The sequence below is a fragment of the Rhinatrema bivittatum genome, chromosome 18 (assembly GCF_901001135.1).
Source record: "Rhinatrema bivittatum chromosome 18, aRhiBiv1.1, whole genome shotgun sequence".
Taxonomy (NCBI): Eukaryota; Metazoa; Chordata; class Amphibia; order Gymnophiona; family Rhinatrematidae; genus Rhinatrema; species Rhinatrema bivittatum.
Genome location: NC_042632.1, coordinates 11,547,148 through 11,566,161, shown reverse-complemented (window position 1 = coordinate 11,566,161; position 19,014 = coordinate 11,547,148). Strand labels below are relative to the sequence as shown.

General features: G+C 43.6%; 1 protein-coding gene across 3 annotated transcripts in view; it reads right to left on the bottom strand.

Moving 5' to 3' along the window:
• RANBP17 (RAN binding protein 17) overlaps nucleotides 1-19,014 on the bottom strand; it is a 1,033,051-nt gene that overhangs the window by 231,968 nt on the left and 782,069 nt on the right. For all 3 annotated transcript variants that reach the window (XM_029583607.1, XM_029583608.1, XM_029583606.1), the window contains one exon: nucleotides 4,466-4,548. In XM_029583607.1, the coding sequence (XP_029439467.1) occupies nucleotides 4,466-4,548 (83 nt within the window). The remainder of the gene's footprint in view (nucleotides 1-4,465; nucleotides 4,549-19,014) is intronic.

The following is a 19,014-nucleotide window of genomic DNA, read 5'->3' as shown; positions in this document are numbered from 1 at the left end:
GATCCTGAAATGCCCTGAGAGCATATCTGATTGCTCGAAGCTCCAGAAAATATATTTGGTGTTTGGCTTCTTCTGGAGACCAAGACCCTTGTGTCTGCAGATTGGCCACATGGGTTCCCCAGCCGAGATTGGAAACATTGGTGGTGAGAATTAATTGAGGGTCTGGATCCTGAAAGGGCAAGCCTTGGAGGAGATTGATCTGATTTTTCCACCAGGCAAGAGACTGACGGAGTGAGTCGGTTATGTGGACAATGGTCGACAGGGGCTGAATGCTTTGAGTCCATTGAGACCTTAGAGTCCACTGCATGACTCTCATGGCCAAACGGGTCATTGGTGTGACCTGAACTGAGGACACCATGTGTCCCAGGAAGATGAGAAAGTGGCATGCAGTCGCGGAGTGCTGAGACTGTAGCTGGTGTACAAGAGACACGAGAGTGAGAGCTCACTGTTGAGGCAAAAAAGCCTTTGCCTGCAAGGTGTCCAAGTCTGCCCCAATGAACGACAAGGTTTGAGATGGGACTAAGTAGGATTTGTCGTAGTTGACGAGAAATCCTAATGAAATTAGAGTGTGTAAGGTTAGATTGAGGGGCGACAGAGCAGCTTGCTGAATGGGAGCCCTGATTAACCAATCTTCTAGATAGGGGTAGATGTGAACACCTTGAGTCCTGAGGAAGGCTGCAACTACTACGAGGCATTTTGTGAAGACTCGTGGCACAGACGCACTCGGTACTGATAGTGCTTGGGGCCTACTAGAAACCTCAGGAATTTGCGATGAGATGGAGTTATCGCAATATGAGTGTATGCGTCCTGGAGGTCCAGAGAGCAGAGCCAGTCTCCTCTTTGTAGAAGAGGAAGAAGCGAGCCTAATGTTACCATCTTGAATTTCTCTCGCTGGAGGTACTTGAGGGCCCGTAGGTCCAGAATAGGACGAACGCCTCCCGATTTTTTGGGGATTAGAAAGTACCGGGAATAGAATCCTAGGCTGTGCTGACAGTAGGGTACGGGTTCTATTGCCTTGGACTGGAGAAGGAGGGAGACCTCCTGATCCAGAAGGATGGAGTGATTGGATGTTCTCCATGTCGGTAGAGGTGGGGAGTCCGGTGGCACAGAGAGAAAGTTGAGATGGTAACCTTGAGCAATTATCGCCAGTACCCATTGGTTTGAGGTGATTGAGTGCCATATGTTGTTGAAGTGGCATAGTAGACCTCCCACTGGTATGAAGGAAGCTTGCTGCTGCTCTCTAGGTAGAAGTCAAAAACCTGAAGCAGGACTTGGTTGAGGAGCTGCTTGCGATTTTTGTTTTCGTGTCTGACGAGACTGGGCTTTTTGAAAAGGTCTCGTGGAACGGGATCTGGTTGGTGGCGGGTAGGACTTCTTCAGACGGAAGAAAGACTTCTTAGAGTCCTTTTGGAAGGAATGTTTTGAAGAGTAGTCAGAAGGCATCAGAGAGTGCTGTCTTCGGGTCTCATGATGGTCCTTTAGTTCCGCCACCGTCCGTTGAATCTGTTCACCAAACAGATTATCTCCTACACAGGGTAGGTCAGATAATCTGTCTTGTACCTCAGGGCGAAGGTCGGAAGACTTTAGCCAGGCCCATCTCCTTGCCAAAATAGCGGTTGCAGATACCCTAGTAGCAGTGTCAAAGATATCGTAAGATGATCTGATCTCATGCTTGCCTGCCTCAAAACCCTTGTTTACTAGGGTTTGGAGCTGATCTTGAAATTGCTGAGGCAAGGAGTCTATGAAATCTTGTATCTGCTTAAAAATGACCCTATTATATTGGGTCATATAGAGCTGATAAGCGGCAATTCGGGGGATGAGCATTGACCCTTGGAAGACATGGCGACCAATGACATCTAGAAACTTCTGTTCCTTGCCAGGGGGAAAAAAGTGTGAGGCTTTGATCTCTTTGCTCTTTTCTGTGCAGATTCTACCACTACAGATTGGTGATCCAATTGAGGTTTCTGAAAATCCGGAGCTGACTGCACCAAATAGGTAGTGCCAGCTTTTCTGTGGACTGGAGCAATGGAGCCAGGATGTTCCCAGTTCTTCTTGAGGAGATCCAGAAGAACCTGGTAGACAGGGATGGAGGTTATTTCCTTGGGAGCATCCAGGAATTGTTCAGTCTGTAATTGGAAGGGAACCAATTCAGACATTTCCTTTACAAAATTTATAAAGGAAAGGTCCTCTGGAGGAGAACGCTTTCTACTTTCAATGGGTGAAGGTGGTGAAGGCAAATCATCGGTGTCTGGGGAGGAATCATCAGTCCAGGTATAGGGATCAGTACCTGCCCCTCTAGGAACTAGAGGAGGACGGGGTGGTGAGATACCAGAGGGTCCTGGTCTAGGCTCTGAAGGAATCAAAGGAATAATAGGAGGCACTGATGAAGGCATCGAAGGCACCAGCGCAGGCATCGAGGGCGATGGATGGCTCGGTGGCATTGCCAGGTGTATCGGCACCAATGGTTGGACCAGTGGCGATGGACATATCGGCAATGATGGCCGAGGTAGTACTCCTGATGGAGGGATGCGGAATGGTGTTGCTCCTCCCGATGACAGAGTAAGTGGGGAGGGCAATGGAGCCATCGGCGACCCGGGGTCCATTGATGGAAAAGCGGCAATGAGCACTTCCATCCTGGAAAGCAGCGGTGCCAACGCTGACGGAATCGGGTCGGTGGTCAGTTTCACAATCAGTACCAGTGTCGGAGGAACCTGGAGTCGTTGCATCACCTTGTCGATGGCCTCCTGAACCATTGTCCAGTTCTTCTCGGAGACCTGGAGCAAGCGGCTCCGGACTAGAAGGAGGAGGCAGAGGCATAGCCGGAAGGACCACCGTTAAAGGCAGAGTCGAGGCTCCCGATACCCTGTCGGGTGAGGGTTGCCTTGGTGACCCGGTCGCCGAAAAGGTCGGTGCCTTTTCTGGACGGGGTTTCTTCGACGGCAGCTTGGACGATGGCGAGGTCGATGATTTCACTCCCTTGATGGTCCGAGACTTTCGATGTCGATGGCGATGTTTGTCCCTGCGATCCCCTCGGTCCTGAGGAGGAGTAGAGGTTGTCGAAGGCAGAGATGTCGTCGATGCCGGACGGTCAGCAGCCGGTGGTCGATGCTGGTGCGAAGTTAACGGAGCCGGTTCTGACAACGTCGATGCAATGGACGGAGTCTGGGTTTGAGCACGGAAGAGAGGTTCCATCTTCTCCATTCTGGCCTTGTGATCTTTTGGTGTCATTAGGGCACATTTGGTGCAGGTCAAGACATCGTGCTCTCGTCCAAGACACATTACACAGACTTTATGGGGATCTGTGATGGACATGGTGCGATTACAGTCCGGGCACCGACAGAACCCAGACGCCATGGCCATGGAAAAAATTGAGCCGCGGTACGGTCAACGGCCAGTAGGCCGCGAGGGCCAAACTTGACGGTAATTGACAGAGAACGGGTAAAAACTTTCCGGAGTACCGCGGCTTGAAAAAGTTAAAGGAGGGACCCCTGTGGGGCAAATTAACTTTTAGTAATTCCGTGAGAAAAATTCCTGTCAGGAATCTCTGCAGAGCTCCTTAACTGCGAGGCTACTGCTGCGCAGAAAAAAGAAGACTGCCGGGGGACCCCTGCTGGCTGCAGGGTTAGTGCCATGCTGGGCATGCGCAGTAGGGGCCAGTCAAAGTTCTGGAAACTTTGACAAAAGTGTTACATGATTGGGCTCCATCCTGTGATGTCACCCATATGTGAGGACTACCATCCTGCTTGTCCTGTGAGAAATAACTGAACAGTTTTTTCACCTCTTCTCCTGCTTGGAAAGTAACATGCATCTTGGATGCCAGAACCACTACCCTAGAGGAGGCTGCATCTACTGGTGACATGCTATGAACGAGAAAGTACACTGGGATCCTGTCTGCGTGCAAAATCCAAGCAATTAGGTTTACCAGCTGGCTCCAGGTTACTTAGATTAACAGGTTACATTTCTTTCACCACTGCATGCTGGAATTTGTAGTCTCATTTTCTCTTAGTAACATGGGATTTCGAAACACTGTATGCAATGCAGTCTGCTGGGTTTAGGAATGTTATGGAGGTAGCACTCACAGTCCAAGAGGAGAACAGCTGGTACGTTAGTTACTAGCTCAGGATTCAATCTGTAGAAGTGGTTGTAGACTATGCTTCTTGGCTTCTAAAACATTCAATTCGGATACTAGGAAATTGGCTGACTGAAGCCTGATAGCTATGCAAGAATGGCCAAGGTAACTATGAAGGTTTCAACTAGGTTAAAAGCCCCATGACAGGGCCCAAAAATGGATCAAAAGCCCAGAAGTGACTCAGCCTGTCCTTGATGACCTAGACTTATACCCGATTCCCCTGCATATAACTGTCCAGGCCATGCTGCTCTTTGGTAAGTCTGCTTTCTGCTGAATACTTAGATGAGAACGTGTGTGTGTTGTATGCCAAATGCTAGAAGGGGAAGTCATACCTACCATAAGTACAGATCATTTTACTGGCCTCTCGGAAAAGCAGAATTCCATTAGGAGAAGACACATCAAAATTCAAACGCTGCGATCTGAAAATAAAAGCAAAACTAGGAATGCAGAGGCTTCTGAGGTAGAGATCTCTGTGCAGGCATGGTTATGGTAAATATTAATGCTGTCTATAGATCTAATTCTGTTCATATTCTTACCTCAGTCATCAGATCTGGTGGGGGTAAAAGTTAAGTTCTTTCTGGGGCAGAGAAAATGAGTTCCAGCTGTAACTAAGTAATCATCATATTCTACATCTCACAAGCAATATGGTACATAAGCACTGTGATATTACATTATTATTAACCTATAGCATACAACAGGATTGAGTCAGCCATTCCTGCTAAGGTTTCCATGTCTCCACTGACTCTTACGGGAGCGCTACAGTTTCATGATACAATGTGCTGTAATGTTCAAGTAATGAATTCAAAATCTAACCACTGTAACAATCTAAATACATCCACACCAAATTACTTCTATGTGCAAGAGTTCAGCAAGGCTTGTTGCCTTGGACATATTAACCATTACCAGCACAGACAAATAGTATTAGGTAACAGCATATCTCCTGAGAGACAAAAATGCAAATAGGAACAAAAACAGTAAAGGTTTTTCAAAACCTACAGCTAAGCCCCTTTTCAACTTTTGCCCAGGCTGCGCTCTAATCTTACCCCAAACCAGGCACAGAGAAGCAAGTGGTGACAGGGGATGTGTTCAGGACTCTAGTGGGTTCCATTTTTCATAAACATTTCTGAAAGATTTTCTGCCCGAGTGTTATTTACCAACACTGTATACCAGTAGCATGACAAAATTAAACTTGCAGCCTTAAAACATCCCACGCTGTACAAAATAAGTCACATAGTCATAAAGTCCTTCTCTCAAGAGTTTACAATTAGCTAATTTGAAAGGCTTTGCTGCTAGTTGAAGTAGCCTAGTTAGAGCATTAAATCAGGGAAGCCAGGGTTCAAATCCCACTGTTTTCCTTATAACCTTGGGCATCACTTTACCTTCCATTGCCTCAGGTTCAAATTTAAGGCCTCATTTACTAAACATTTTCCTATAGACACAAAATGGGATAAAAGCCTTAGTAAACAGGGCCCTTGATAGTCAGCCAATTTGGCTGTATGCCCATCAGTGTATAAACTCCCATGGGTCCTAGCAGGTAGGTAAGAGTCTGCAGGGAACGTATTTTTCAAAGTTCATGATATTTTGAATTATTTTTAGCACACTCAGGGCTATAGCTCTATGGGATAGTGCTAAGCTCTCATGTGAACATAAGATTTTGCCATACTGGGTCAAACCAAGGGTCCATTAAGCTCAGTATCCTATTTCCAATAGTGGCCAAGTAACTGGCAAGATCCCAAGCAGTAAATAGATCCTATGCTGCTATTGCGCAGGGATAAGTAGTGGCTATTCCTTCATTTCACTTGGTTAACAACAGTTTATTGACTTCTCCTCCAGGAACCTGTCCAAACCTTTTTTAAATCTAACTGCCTTAACCATATCCTCCAACAATGAATTCCAGAACTTAATTATGAGACAAGGACAAGATGGAAGCGGTACAGAGAAGAGCGACCAGGAAGGTGGAAGGTCTTCATCGGATGACATATGAGGAGAGATTGAACAATCTAAATATGTACTCCCTGGAGGAAAGGAGGAGCAGGGGTGATATGATTCAGACTTTCAGATACTTGAAAAACTTTAATGATCCAAAGACAACGACAAACCTTTTCCATCGGAAAAAAATCAGCAGAACCAGAGGTCACGAGCTGAGGCTCCAGGGAGGAAGACTAAGAACCAATGTCAGGAAGTATTTCTTCACGGAAAGGGTGGTGGATGCCTGGAATGCCCTTCTGGAGGAAGTGGTGAAGTCTAAAACTGTGAACGACTTCAAAGGGGCGTGGGATAAAAACTGTGGATCCATCAAGTCTAGAGGGCGTGAATAAAGAGGAGGCATTCAAACACTGCACGGAGCGGCAGTAGCCACAGAGGCATTCACGGAGCGGGATGCCAGTGGCCAGTGGCCAGTAGTTGGTGTTCCACCTTCACAGAGCGGAAGGATGGAGGGCTGCTATCTCAAAACATAAAAAAATAAAAACAGGGGTGGGTAAGAGTATGGGGTAAGGGTGTGGCCTGCTTGTTACAGCGGTTGCTACCCCTAATTGAGCTGGACGTTCACTTGGATGCAGTTACGGTGCTGCTCTCTAAATTGGTGGTGGGGTGGAGGGGAATTAGGGCTGGAGGGTACTGGAAGCCAATAGTAACAGGTGGGAGAGAAAAAAAGGGGAAAAAAATGGATAAAGTGCGTAGCTTGCTGGGCAGACTAGATGGGCCTGGAATGCCCTTCCGGAGGAAGTGGTGAAGTCTAAAACTGTGAACGACTTCAAAAGGGCATGGGATAAACACTGTGGATCCATCAAGTCTAGAGGGCGTGAATAAGGAGGATTCATTCAAACACTGCACGGAGCGGCAGTAGCCACAGAGGCATTCAAACACTGCACGGAGCGGCAGTAGCCACAGAGGCATTCACGGAGCGGGATGCCAGTGGCCAGTAGTTGGTGTTCCACCTTCACGGAGCGGAAGGATGGAGGGCTGCTATCTCAAAAAAAAAAAAAATAAATAAATAAAAACAGGGGTGGGTAAGAGTATGGGTAAGGGTGTGGCCTGCTTGTTACAGCGGTTGCTACCCCTAATTGAGCTGGACGTTCACTTGAATGCAGATACGGCGCTGCTCTCTAAATTGGTGGTGGGGTGGAGGGGAATTAGGGCTGGAGGGTACTGGAAGCCAATAGTAACAGGTGGGAGAGAAAAAAAAGGGGAAAAAATGGATAAAGTGCGTAGCTTGCTGGGCAGACTAGATGGGCCGTTTGGTCTTCTTCTGCCGTCATTTCTATGTTTCTATGTGTTGAGTGAAAAAGAATTTTCTCCAATTTGTTTTGAATATGCCCCTTACTAACTACATGGAGTGCCCCATAGTCTTTGCATTTTTAAATAACCAATTCATGATTTTATAGACCTCTATGATGTTCCCCTTCGGCCAACTTCTCCAAGCTGAACAGCCCTATCATCCTCTTTAGCTTTTCCTCCTAGGGGAGCCATCCCATGCCCTTTATCCTTTTGGTCGCCTTTCTCTGTACCTTCTCCAGTGCAGCTATAAATTTTCTGAGATGCAGTGACTAGAACTGCAGACAATCCTCCAAATGCAGTATCACCATGGAGTGATACAGAAGCATTATATTTGCCATTTTGTTCTCCATTCCTTTTCGAATAATTCCCAGCATTCTGTTTGCTTTTTTGACCAATACAAAACACTGAGCCAAGGATTCCAATGTATTGTCCACTATGACACCCAAGTCCTTTTCCTGGGCAGTAACTCTTAATATGTGTATGCATTTCAAAGCAACATTTTGGTCAGATTCTGTATTAAAAAGTTGTTCCAAATAATTTGCTAGGAGTCTGTGAATGGAAATCTGTAAGGTACAAAAATTTAGATTGTAAGCCCTCTGGGGATAGAGAAATACCTACAAGTACCTGAATGTAAACCGATGTGATATCCCGATTGAGATCAAATGTCCGTATATAAAAATAATAAATAAATAAATAAGTGGAAGAGCTAGAATAGGAACCAATTTTATAGTTTAACTATTAAGCTATGCTGTCAACCATCTGTCCCTGCGCTAACCAATTCCACCAACAGGACGATGATGCCACTCAAGTTTAGTAAAGCCAGACTGACAAGCTACTCAGGTAGATTTTTATTACAGAATCAATATACCACCCCCAAGTGAAATCTAGTTAACCTTTCCTGTAAACAGTTACCACACAGGAAACAAAGAAACAAAAAACAAAACAAAACACACATTAGCAAGGATTTGCCAGTTTTAGAAGATGGATGGTTTTATGACTATAGCAGAAAGCCCATCCGCTGCTGTTTAATCAGGTAGCCACATCCTGTACTTCTCGTTCCAGACAGTAAGATCTTAGGCCTGTGCTATTAATGTGCTCAAAGAAGACCCCACCTCCAGGGCAAATTTTGGTACCCTCTTTTCACTGCACTATCACAGCATTCCCAATTAGAGAGCAGTAAGAATGCTTGTGTAACATGGCATGGAGTAGACCTTAGATTGATGTGAGGAAGGAGTATCAACAGGTAGCTCTCTCCCCAAGGCAGGTTGCAGGCCAATGATATAGCAAAGAGTGGTCAGAGTCCGAGCTGCTGTCGGGGCAGGACACAGGCAAAGGCGTAGTCAGTGTCCAGTCTGAGGTCAGCAGATCAAGATCAAAGCCATAGAGATGAAGATCAGGGAGACACAGATGAGACAGGAAGACAGGACTGGATGAGAGGGCTAGTACACAACAAGGTAGGAACAGGCTGGATTTGGGCTTGTGATAGGCAGTGACAGTGATCTGCTGCAGAAGAAGAATATTTTTTTCATTACTTGCTTTGAACTATCTACTCTGTTGTGAGGCATGGACGTTTTCCCACCCTTCCTGCTTCTTGCTTAATTTTTCCCCTTTTTTGGGTTACACTCATTTTTTGTTCACTTGGAGTTGATAACCCAAAGTACCTGGAGTTATCATCCTAAACCTATTGAAGAAAGAGTCCTTCAGAAAGACACAAAGGAGTTTCCAAGACCATCTAAAGCAAGGGATCCCAATAAAGTGCACAGAGAGGAGAAATAAAGAAGATACAACATAAAGGTAACACGAACTTTGTTGCTATTGTGGGAAGGTTACTTAAAGGCATGAGAAGTGCCCACCCGGTGCTGCCTAAGGGGTGGAAAATACAAAGGAGAGTACAGCACCCTTCTGCATAAGGAGTTAAAGTATTTAAAGAGAATTTCTGAAGAGTATTAAATCTGGGACTGAGTTCTGAGTAATTATTGGGACTATGTGTATATTCTAATCATTCTCCATGGGAAGAGACTAGAGAATAAATTGGGGAAGAGAAGGAAGATTAAACTAATTTTAATCTGCATAATCTGAGGAAGGAGGAATTCTGTGTAAATTCAGAGCTTTCACTAGAAGTAGGGACTTTACCAAGTGGAGTCACAGGTTTATTCTATCTGCTGTCTTATTATTTATTGATGCTAGAAGTACAAATATTATTCAATCATCTGAGCAAGCTATCAGTAAAGTAGTTGGAAACCACAATTCCTCTGCTGTGAGTTTATTGCATGCTGAGACTGTATAATTATTGCTGCTGTACACCAAGGACAGAGACAGGGCTAAATTGCAGGGAAGCAGGGTGTAAGAGCTGTTGTTCATCCCCACACATTGGAGCTTTTGGCCTCAGAGTAAAGGTATCCAGTAGGGAGAAGGAGCTGAAGAGAGGCAGAGGAATTGTGCAGAAAAGGTCAGATTCTACATTTTCTTTTTATGTGCCTCTGGGTGCCAAGTAAACGATCCGTCCTGCCCAGGGGGTTACAGACATCATCAGTCAGTGCCCACAGGAAGTGCTGGCTGCATGGTCTATAAAAGGGCTTCAGGAAGTGCAGGTGGTTCCATCTAGGCCCTAGGATGCAGCAGGTTACAGAGAACTATGCCAGGAGTATCTGCAGATAAGGAGCATTAAAGCTTACTCTATAAAATATCACGGGGGATACTGACAAGGAAAAGCTTGGAACAAACCCACCGCAAACCTCCAATGAGCCCCTCTTCCTAGGAGCATTTTTGAAGATCCCTCCAATTTTTTAAATGATGAATTTTTTTCTCTCACAAGTGGGTTGGTTTGTATTCTGCAGACAGGAGGTCATGTGGTGACAGCATCCTGGGGTGGTAGCCCACAGTTCTGCAGGCATATCACCTCATACTGTCACAGGTATTGACTATACAAATATGTATACATTTTTATTAGCAAGTGGGATACTTTGAAGATGTTCCCTCTTCTAAACAGTAAGAATCACACTTTGATATTACTCCACAGGGCATTTGCTGGAGAATTAGTGACTATTGGGAGGATATCTTTTGTCCACCACTTTCTGAAGACAAAGGTACCAGAACCAGGGATGCAATAACACCTCCTATTTGAAAGACAATTGCGTGGCTACCTGTGATGGAGTGTATGTCCCCAGGCTGAGAACCATAGAAACAATGGGGGGAAAACTCAAGAGGGAGGGTGAAGAGAGCCAAACTTTTGTTTTTCCACAGAGAGTTCAGAAAGCAGTTGCAGCCATGGGAAGGGGGCAGGCTGGATGATTGGGCCAATCAGGATAGTTCAGGGGAGGGGCCTATATAAAGGGAACCTTGGGAGACCTACTTCAGTCTCCCTCCGGAGGCGAAAGTGACAAGGTCTCCCCATGGAAAGAGCTCATGAAGCAGTAAAGACTGGCCGGACCAGGAATCCCAACCCTCTAAAGAAAAGAGCAAGGTCTACTGACATTATTTTCCTTTGGGATTTTTTTCTTCCCTTTTCTGTTTTGGTTCACTGAAGTTGTGGACCAAGACATAAATGTTCTACCCTGTGAGACAACTGGGTGGTAAGTGTGTTAAGCCTCAGGCTTCTGGTGACTCCACGGATAAGGGGCTGACTGTGGAGACCAGGTAGAGAGAGGGATTCTGGACCCCGGTTGGGAGAACACTTAAGACTTGCCCCAGACTAATAAATTATTATCTGGGGGTCACAAAGAGGGATGTGGAACCCATTAGGTACGCTTCCAGAAAAGAGAGACTGGCATCGAACCACAGGACCACATCATACTACCATTATACACAGGGAACATAGTACTATTGCACTGTTCCATTGCCACAGCTGGGAGATGATGTTCATTCTGGAAACATTCCTATTTAAATTTAAAGAAATTCCAATATAGCTGAAAACTGAAACTCAGTTTGCCATGAAGACTGCTGCTGGTTTATAACCACAGGGATCTACCAGTCCAATACTGCCTCGCTGGTACAGCTTTGATTTACTATGAAACAGAATCTGAAATGAACATCATGGACGACAAGAACAATAGGGTCCCACATTCTACATTACAGCTGGGTTTGGAAGACATACGGACATTTCTTCAAAGACTAACCTCCTGCTCCTCTCCATGGGCTTTGAAAGTTACAGAAGTGAAGGGTACGTGGCTTTCTTCTATCATTCTTGCTGCACCATGTAAACTAAATTCAAAGTCAATTCAAATTTTACATCTATTGGGCCCGATATTCAAAGCGCATTCAGCACTATTTAGCCGGGTAATCAGGACTTATGTGGCTAAGTAGTGGCTGCTGAATATACGCCACTGTTCAGAAGCTGCTGCTTAGCCATATAAGTCCCTTATACAGCTAAACGTTACAATCACAGAAGGAAGGTGAGTACTGGGCAGATCAGGGGTATAGCGTTAGCTGTATATCTTCTATAGCTAACTACCGATATTCGGAGTTAGCCACATAAGTATATGTGTAAGTTTAGACGCCCCATAGAGCAGATCTAAACTTAGCTGGCTAAATGCCCTCCTTCCTCCAGGACCATCTGAGGCTTTTCTGACTGTTTTCTCCCTGTATCTCCCAAGTTTTTTTGTTTTTCTCTCCTTTACAGGTCTCTCTGCTGCCGAGCCTGCCGGGACTTCCGGGTTTGGCCCCTCCCCCCCCCGGTGAGGCCCCCGGAGGATAAGAACCCGACAGGGACCCCGTAGGCGCTGCGCGCCAGCGGCATGCACTGAAGAGGCACAACAAAGGGGCATGCCCCTTTGTACGCACCTGAGAAACCAAGGAAACAAATACAACACTACATGTCTACCAACTTTCAACATGGGCATGGAAAACGAACCACCACTGGAATATCCAATCTCCATCTGCATGAACAAAGGTAAATATGAGAATAACTACTTAAAGAACAATACCAGGGAGAGAACAAAAAAGACAAATTCCTCATGCAATAATTTGGTACAGATAAAAAAGGACCCTATTTCTATTTCCAAAACTCCTGCAATAAACAAACTAATCATGCTAACATTCATCCTAGTAAATGCACATTCAGTTGCAAAGAAATTCCCAATCATCACGGATTTACTGTATGACAATAAGCTAAACTTTGTTGCAATAACGGAATCATGGTTAAAAAAAGCAGACATAGTTTTAAAAAATCAAATAGCTCACAAAAATTACGAAGTATTTTCAGTCCCCGGAATAAACAAACGCGGAGGAGGTCTCTTACTAATTATTGAAAAAACCTTTAAATGTAAACCTATCCAAATAACACCCCCCCAAAATCATGAAATTGCCATTTTTGATACCAACAATATACAAATATGCCTTATCTACTGCCCACCAAGCCTCCTAGAACTATATATATCACCACTAATTGAGTTCCTAACCACACACTTAAACATCTCTAAACCAACCATAGTGTTGGGAGATTTTAATCTTCACATGGATGCGCACCCTTTATCTAACGCATGCCAAACACAATTAGACGCTATGACAGCATTAGGCTTCTCGCTAATAACAAACAAACCAACACATAAAGCTGGACATTCACTGGATCTCACCTTCATCAACCACAATTATTTAGAACACTGCAAATCTGAATACACACAAATTCCATGGTCAGACCATTTCCTTATTCATTCTGATGTAAAATTCCTTAAACCCCAAATCAAACAAAATCATAAACCCTTAGAATTCAAATTCAGACCACCTTTTAATATAGAAAAACTAAAAAACAAACTAGAAGATAAACAAACAGATATTGACTTCAACAACAGCAGTTCCGCCACAGAAACATGGTTAGAAACAACAAAAAAAATAGCTGATGAAATAAACCCCATCAAATCGATAAAGAAATGGTTCAGTTCATATCTAAAAAACAGGTTTTTCCAAGTTCAGATCGACAACATATTATCAGAAAAAATTAATCTCAAAACAGGAGTTCCACAGGGATCAGCCCTGTCTGCGACCCTTTTTAACATATACATGCTGCCATTATGCCACTTACTTGCAGGGCTAGGAATTATACACTACATTTACACCGACGATATTCAACTAATCCTACCCATAGAGGACATTTTAGAGAAAACATTAAACTTAGCTAACATGTACCTAAGCATTATAAAACAACTACTGACACAAATGGAACTTGTAATTAATATTGATAAAACAGAATTTCTACACTTAGAATGAAAAAATTCTGAAATCAGTCAAACCTCAATAATACTCAAAGACAACCAGAAAATTGAACTAGCTGGAAAAGTACGTAACCTGGGAATAATAATAGACCCTGAAATCAATCTGAAACAACACATATCACTAAAAGTAAAGGAAGGTTATGCAAAACTCATGGTACTCAGAAAACTTAAACCACTAACAACTCAAAATGACTTCCGAACAATACCACAGGCACTAATTTTCTCCCGCACGGATTACTACAACTCCCTTATGCTAGGACTACCTAATACAACATTAAAACCACTGCAAATACTCCAGAACACAGCAGCCAGAATACTAACCGGAAAAAGAAGGAGGGACTATATAACTGAAACCCTAGCAGAATTACATTGGTTACCTATTGAACACAGAATTAAATACAAAACCCTATGTACCATTCACAAACTAATTTACGATGATAAATCAGACTGGTTAAACACAGCATTACGGATACACGTCCCTCACAGAAACCTCCAATTAGCAAATAAAGCACTCCTAACCATTCCTTCAGTAAAAACTGCAAGACTGATCCAAGTGAGAGAAAGAGCCCTATCATTAGCAGGACCCATAATCTGGAACACAATGCCTCCAGAGATAAGACTACAAAGTGATCTCAAGGCATTTAAGAAAAGTGTAAAAACATGGCTCTTTAAACAAGCATTTTACAAAGAGACGGGAGAATAGAAATTATTCAGGAAAAGGCAGGAGAGCACCGACACACAGTACTTAGGACTGTACAGTAATTAGTCTATGAACTTTATACCACAATAAGCATAACTATAATACTATGTGTGATAAAACTACCCGTGTAAGTACCTTGGTACAATTGGTCATGAACTACTTCGCTAAATGACTGTGTCTAATGATAGAAACATAGAAACATAGAAATGACGGCGGAAGAAGACCAAATGGCCCATCCAGTCTGCCCAGCAAGCCATGCACTCTTTTTTTCTCATACTTGTTACGCCTGGCTTTTAGTACCCCTTAGTTCCATTTCCCCTCCACCCCACCACCAATGTAGAGAGCAGTGCCGGAACCACATCCAAGTGAATATCTAGCTTAATTAGGGGTAGAAACCGCAGCAATAAGCAGGCTACACCCAACCCTTTGACAACCCAGACTATGTAATTCAGACCTTGTTGGTTGTTGTCCATATACAGATCCTCTTTTCCACATTCCCCCTGCCATTGAAGCAGAGAGCTATGCGTTGAAAGTGAAGTATTAGACTTTCTCCCCTGCCGTTGATATATTGTAACCGAACCTTTGACGGCACCTGTTAGAATGTACTATAGTACACTTTTACCTACATTAAATATGTGCCTACATGTAAACCGTTGCGATGGTATTTAACTTAGCGACGGTATAGAAAAGATTTTAAATAAATAAATAAATATATATGCGTATATTCAGTGGCTTTGTCGTGCCGCTGAATATACATAGTAACTTAGCCAGATAAGTTGTAATTGGCTTAAGCCCAAATTTTAAAAGCCCGGCGCATGCAAAAACCGGGGATACGAGCATGGCCAGGCTGTGTACACACAGAGCGCATTTTAAAAACAGTTCAGTTACGCGCGAATCCCCTGGTACGTGCAGAAGTGCTGGGCTCCTTGAAAGAGGCGGGCCGTGGTAGGGCAGGGCTGACCAGGAAAGTGGCCACTAGGCCCTGTCCCGGGGAAGCATGCGCTGGAAGCTGGCTGGCATGCAGAACTTACTTCATCTAGGCAGATGAAGTTAGGTCCAAAATAAAAAAAAGAATGGTAGGAAATGGGGTTTAGTGGTCAGGGAGGAGAGGGGGGAAAAGGGAGGCAGAGTAGGAAGGGGGATAGCTCCTTAGCTGGAGTGGACTGGGAGGGAACTAGTGTAGGCCCGATCGCGTCACCGAAAGTTTGTTTTTTTTTAAAATCCCCCCACCTTGCGCTTGCAAGATGCCACCCACCTGCACAGATATAAAAAAATCGGGTGCGCATGGGAATCGTATTTTATAATATGCGTGCGCAGACACGCGCATGTTATAAAATTGCCGTGTCCATGTGCGTGCACCGGGAACCACATGCACTGGTTTTAAAATTTACCCCTGTTACTTACACGGCCAGCTCTGAATATCTACCCCATTATATATTCTGCAGTACTGCAGAGATGCATCAATTGAAAATATTACTAAAATAAAAACAGTCACAGTGGCAAGTGCAAGAACTGAAATCACAGATAGTGAACTTGGATTGGTCAATGCAATCCATATCTGCAGTTTACCTCGAACTATAGCTCTGATTACATTGCCTATCTTGATGTTTGAGTATTAAAAATTAACAATCCATTACAAATAATGTTTATTGTAAACCTATGGAGAGGAATACTCTGTTGCATTTCACTAGTTTTCACCCTTTTCGACTATGGGGTAGATTTTCAAAGGGTTACGCGCGTAACCCTTTAAACCCCCCTGTGTGCGCCGAGCCTATTTTGCATAGGCTCAGCGGCGTGCACAACCCGGGACACGTGTATGTCCCGGGGCTTTGAAAAAGGGGTGGTCCGGGGGCGGGGCGGCGATCCGGGGGCGGTCCTGAGTCCTCTGGCACGGCAGCCAGCAGGCGCACACAAGTTAAGCCTGCCAGAGGTAGGCGTAACTCCGTGGAATAAGGTGGCGGGGGATTTAGGTAGGGTTGGGGGGTGGGTTAGATAGGGGAAGGAAGGGAAAGGTGGGAAGGTGGGGGGGTGGGGGGGAGCGAAAAAAAAGTTCCCTCCAAGGCCGCTCTGATTTCGGAGCAGCCTTGGAGGGAACAGGGAAAGCCATCGGGGCTCCCCTTGGGCTCGGCACGCGCAAGATGCACAAGTGTGCACAGCGCGCGCATGCTATAAAATCGGCTGTACATTTGTGTGCGCCGGGTAGCGCGCACAAATGTACCCCACGCTCGTAGGATTTAAAATCGGCCCCTATGTTTCTATTTACCCATAGGAGAATTTCTCAGGTTACACAGAATTTGCTTTATCTAGGTGGACTTTGTCATTCAGGCTCGGGATCTTAGATCAAGATTATTGACCAGAGGATACCAGTTTCAGAGCACTTAATGCAGAACGCACGTGGCTATTAATGATTCAGTCAAATTGTGTAATACGAAACACATGCGTGTTATGATATTCTCATCTAGTCTCGGCCATTACATCTATAATTTTCAAACATTGGGGCATCCTTCATTTACACCCCATGTTTGATGCACAACCTACTATAGCTTTCGCATGAGGGAAAATTATCCGGGACTGGGTGGTTAAATCAGATGTTACAGCTCTTCTGGATGTAAAGAGAATGTAATGGGGCATTTCCCATGAGAATACTGTAGTTTTTGTGGACAAATCATAATGGGCAGAGTTGGCATATTCCTGGCATTGATAAGAGAATACACCTGTTTGACAGAACAGACTGCCAAACTACCTTTGTAATTTATTTTCTAATCTGTCCCTGTAGCAAGATGTATATTGGGAAGACCAAAAGGAAAATTTAAATAGCTAACAGAGCACAAAAACTGTACTAAAAACAAAAAGATCCAAGCCTCGATAGTGGCACATTGTCTGGAGTTCATTCATACCTTTGCAGACCTCAGGTGGGGGTATTATAAGACATCTTTCCCCTAATTCACAAGGAAGTTATCTAGGGTCATATCTACACATTCAAAAGCAATTTTGGATTTGTATTTTTAATACAGTTTCACCGGCTGGATTAAATTTGGATTTGGAATGATATTCCATTATTTAAAGATTATTATTATAAAGAAATAAACTAATTTCAGATTTCACTATATACCCAAGCCACTAATCCCCTGACTTCCGGTTTTCTAATGCCACCAAAGGGATTTGAGGCGCCGAAGCTCATAAGCACTGCAGCACCATTTTATCACCTGCACTATATTTAAAGACTTTTACTAATGGTGATACATTTTGTATTTGTTTTTAGATTCAATATTGTGCAATAACTTGTTAAGCACACAAAGATCTATATGAATCACATCTAATTGTATTAATTACCAAACAGCCTAGCATTTCCACACACAATATACCAAAGAAAAAGGAAAACTGATTATTACCAATTTTTAATCTTGTCTTGCAATGACTCTAATCTGTCATGCATCAGCAAACCTGTGTGCCCGGGCCACCCGGACAGCTCCATCATGTGCGAATTAAAAAAAATTAAGTCTTTTTGAATTGCAACTAAAAAATATTGAAGAACACAAATATGAAATTCAAGAATTGGTAGTCGTGTTAATTGTGATCTTAGCCCAACCGCTGTTATAACAGGGAGTTCCCCCTTTGGTGTTTGGTTGCAGTTCTTGGCTGGGTTCGAGATGGCATCACTTGTTGATGGGTCATGAAGAGCTTTGGAGTTGTATTAGAGCCGTGAAGCATTTGAGATGAAGGTTCACATATCAATTTGGATTGAAAGATCAATGACATCACTGAGAATTTCTCTCTATTGGTCACGTAAGCATATATCATCTCATGACTTGTAAGCTCAGCGTCTATATAAATATACAACAAGATGGCTGTTTCTGATGTTCCTTTACTATGAAATTGTGAGATGAGTTCACCCTGTATCTATGGTACTATGCTATAAGTATCTTTTTTTATTGCTTTTATTTCAATAAGTTTGACATGTTGGTCATGTTGTTTCTAGCCTAGTTAAATGTATTATCGAAGACAACTAGTGATGAAAGTTTGTTCATTTTAATTGGAGTTGATAATGTGATCACAGTGCTCCTGACGAAGTTATATGCGAAACAATGGCCACTGTTGGGCTAAGATCACAATTAACACGACTATCAATTCTTGAATATCATATTCGTATTCTTCAACGTTTTTTAGTTGCAGTTCAAAAAGACTTAAATTTTTGTTTTTTGTTTTGATCCACACATGCTGGAGCTGTCCGGGTGGCCCATGCATAGCAGGGAACGCCGTCAGCCTTGCTGATGCGTGACAGATTAAAGAGTCATTTCAAGACAAGTTTAAAAATTGGTAATAATCATATCTAATTGTTCCATATTCGCCCCCCTGATACAGATCAATGAAACATGGCCAGTGTCGGGGTTCTTTTGATTCAAAGATGGACTCACATGAACAGCTTTAAGATAAATCATATTTTATCTGCACAAGAAAAAAGACTTTAAAAAAATGTTTGTAATTAAATAAAAGGCAATGAAGGCATCACTCTGCCAGTACTGCCTATTGTGAATGGCTAATATCAAGCAAGTTACATTCTGGTTTAAATGAGGGTTTTCTAATAGAAGTATTGCAATCAGATCATTTATGACATTATTGCATATTTGCACCAACCACTGTTTCTTATGCATCCAGTGATCCTGCCTGCAAGGAAAAGAATCTTACAATCTGTCATGTTT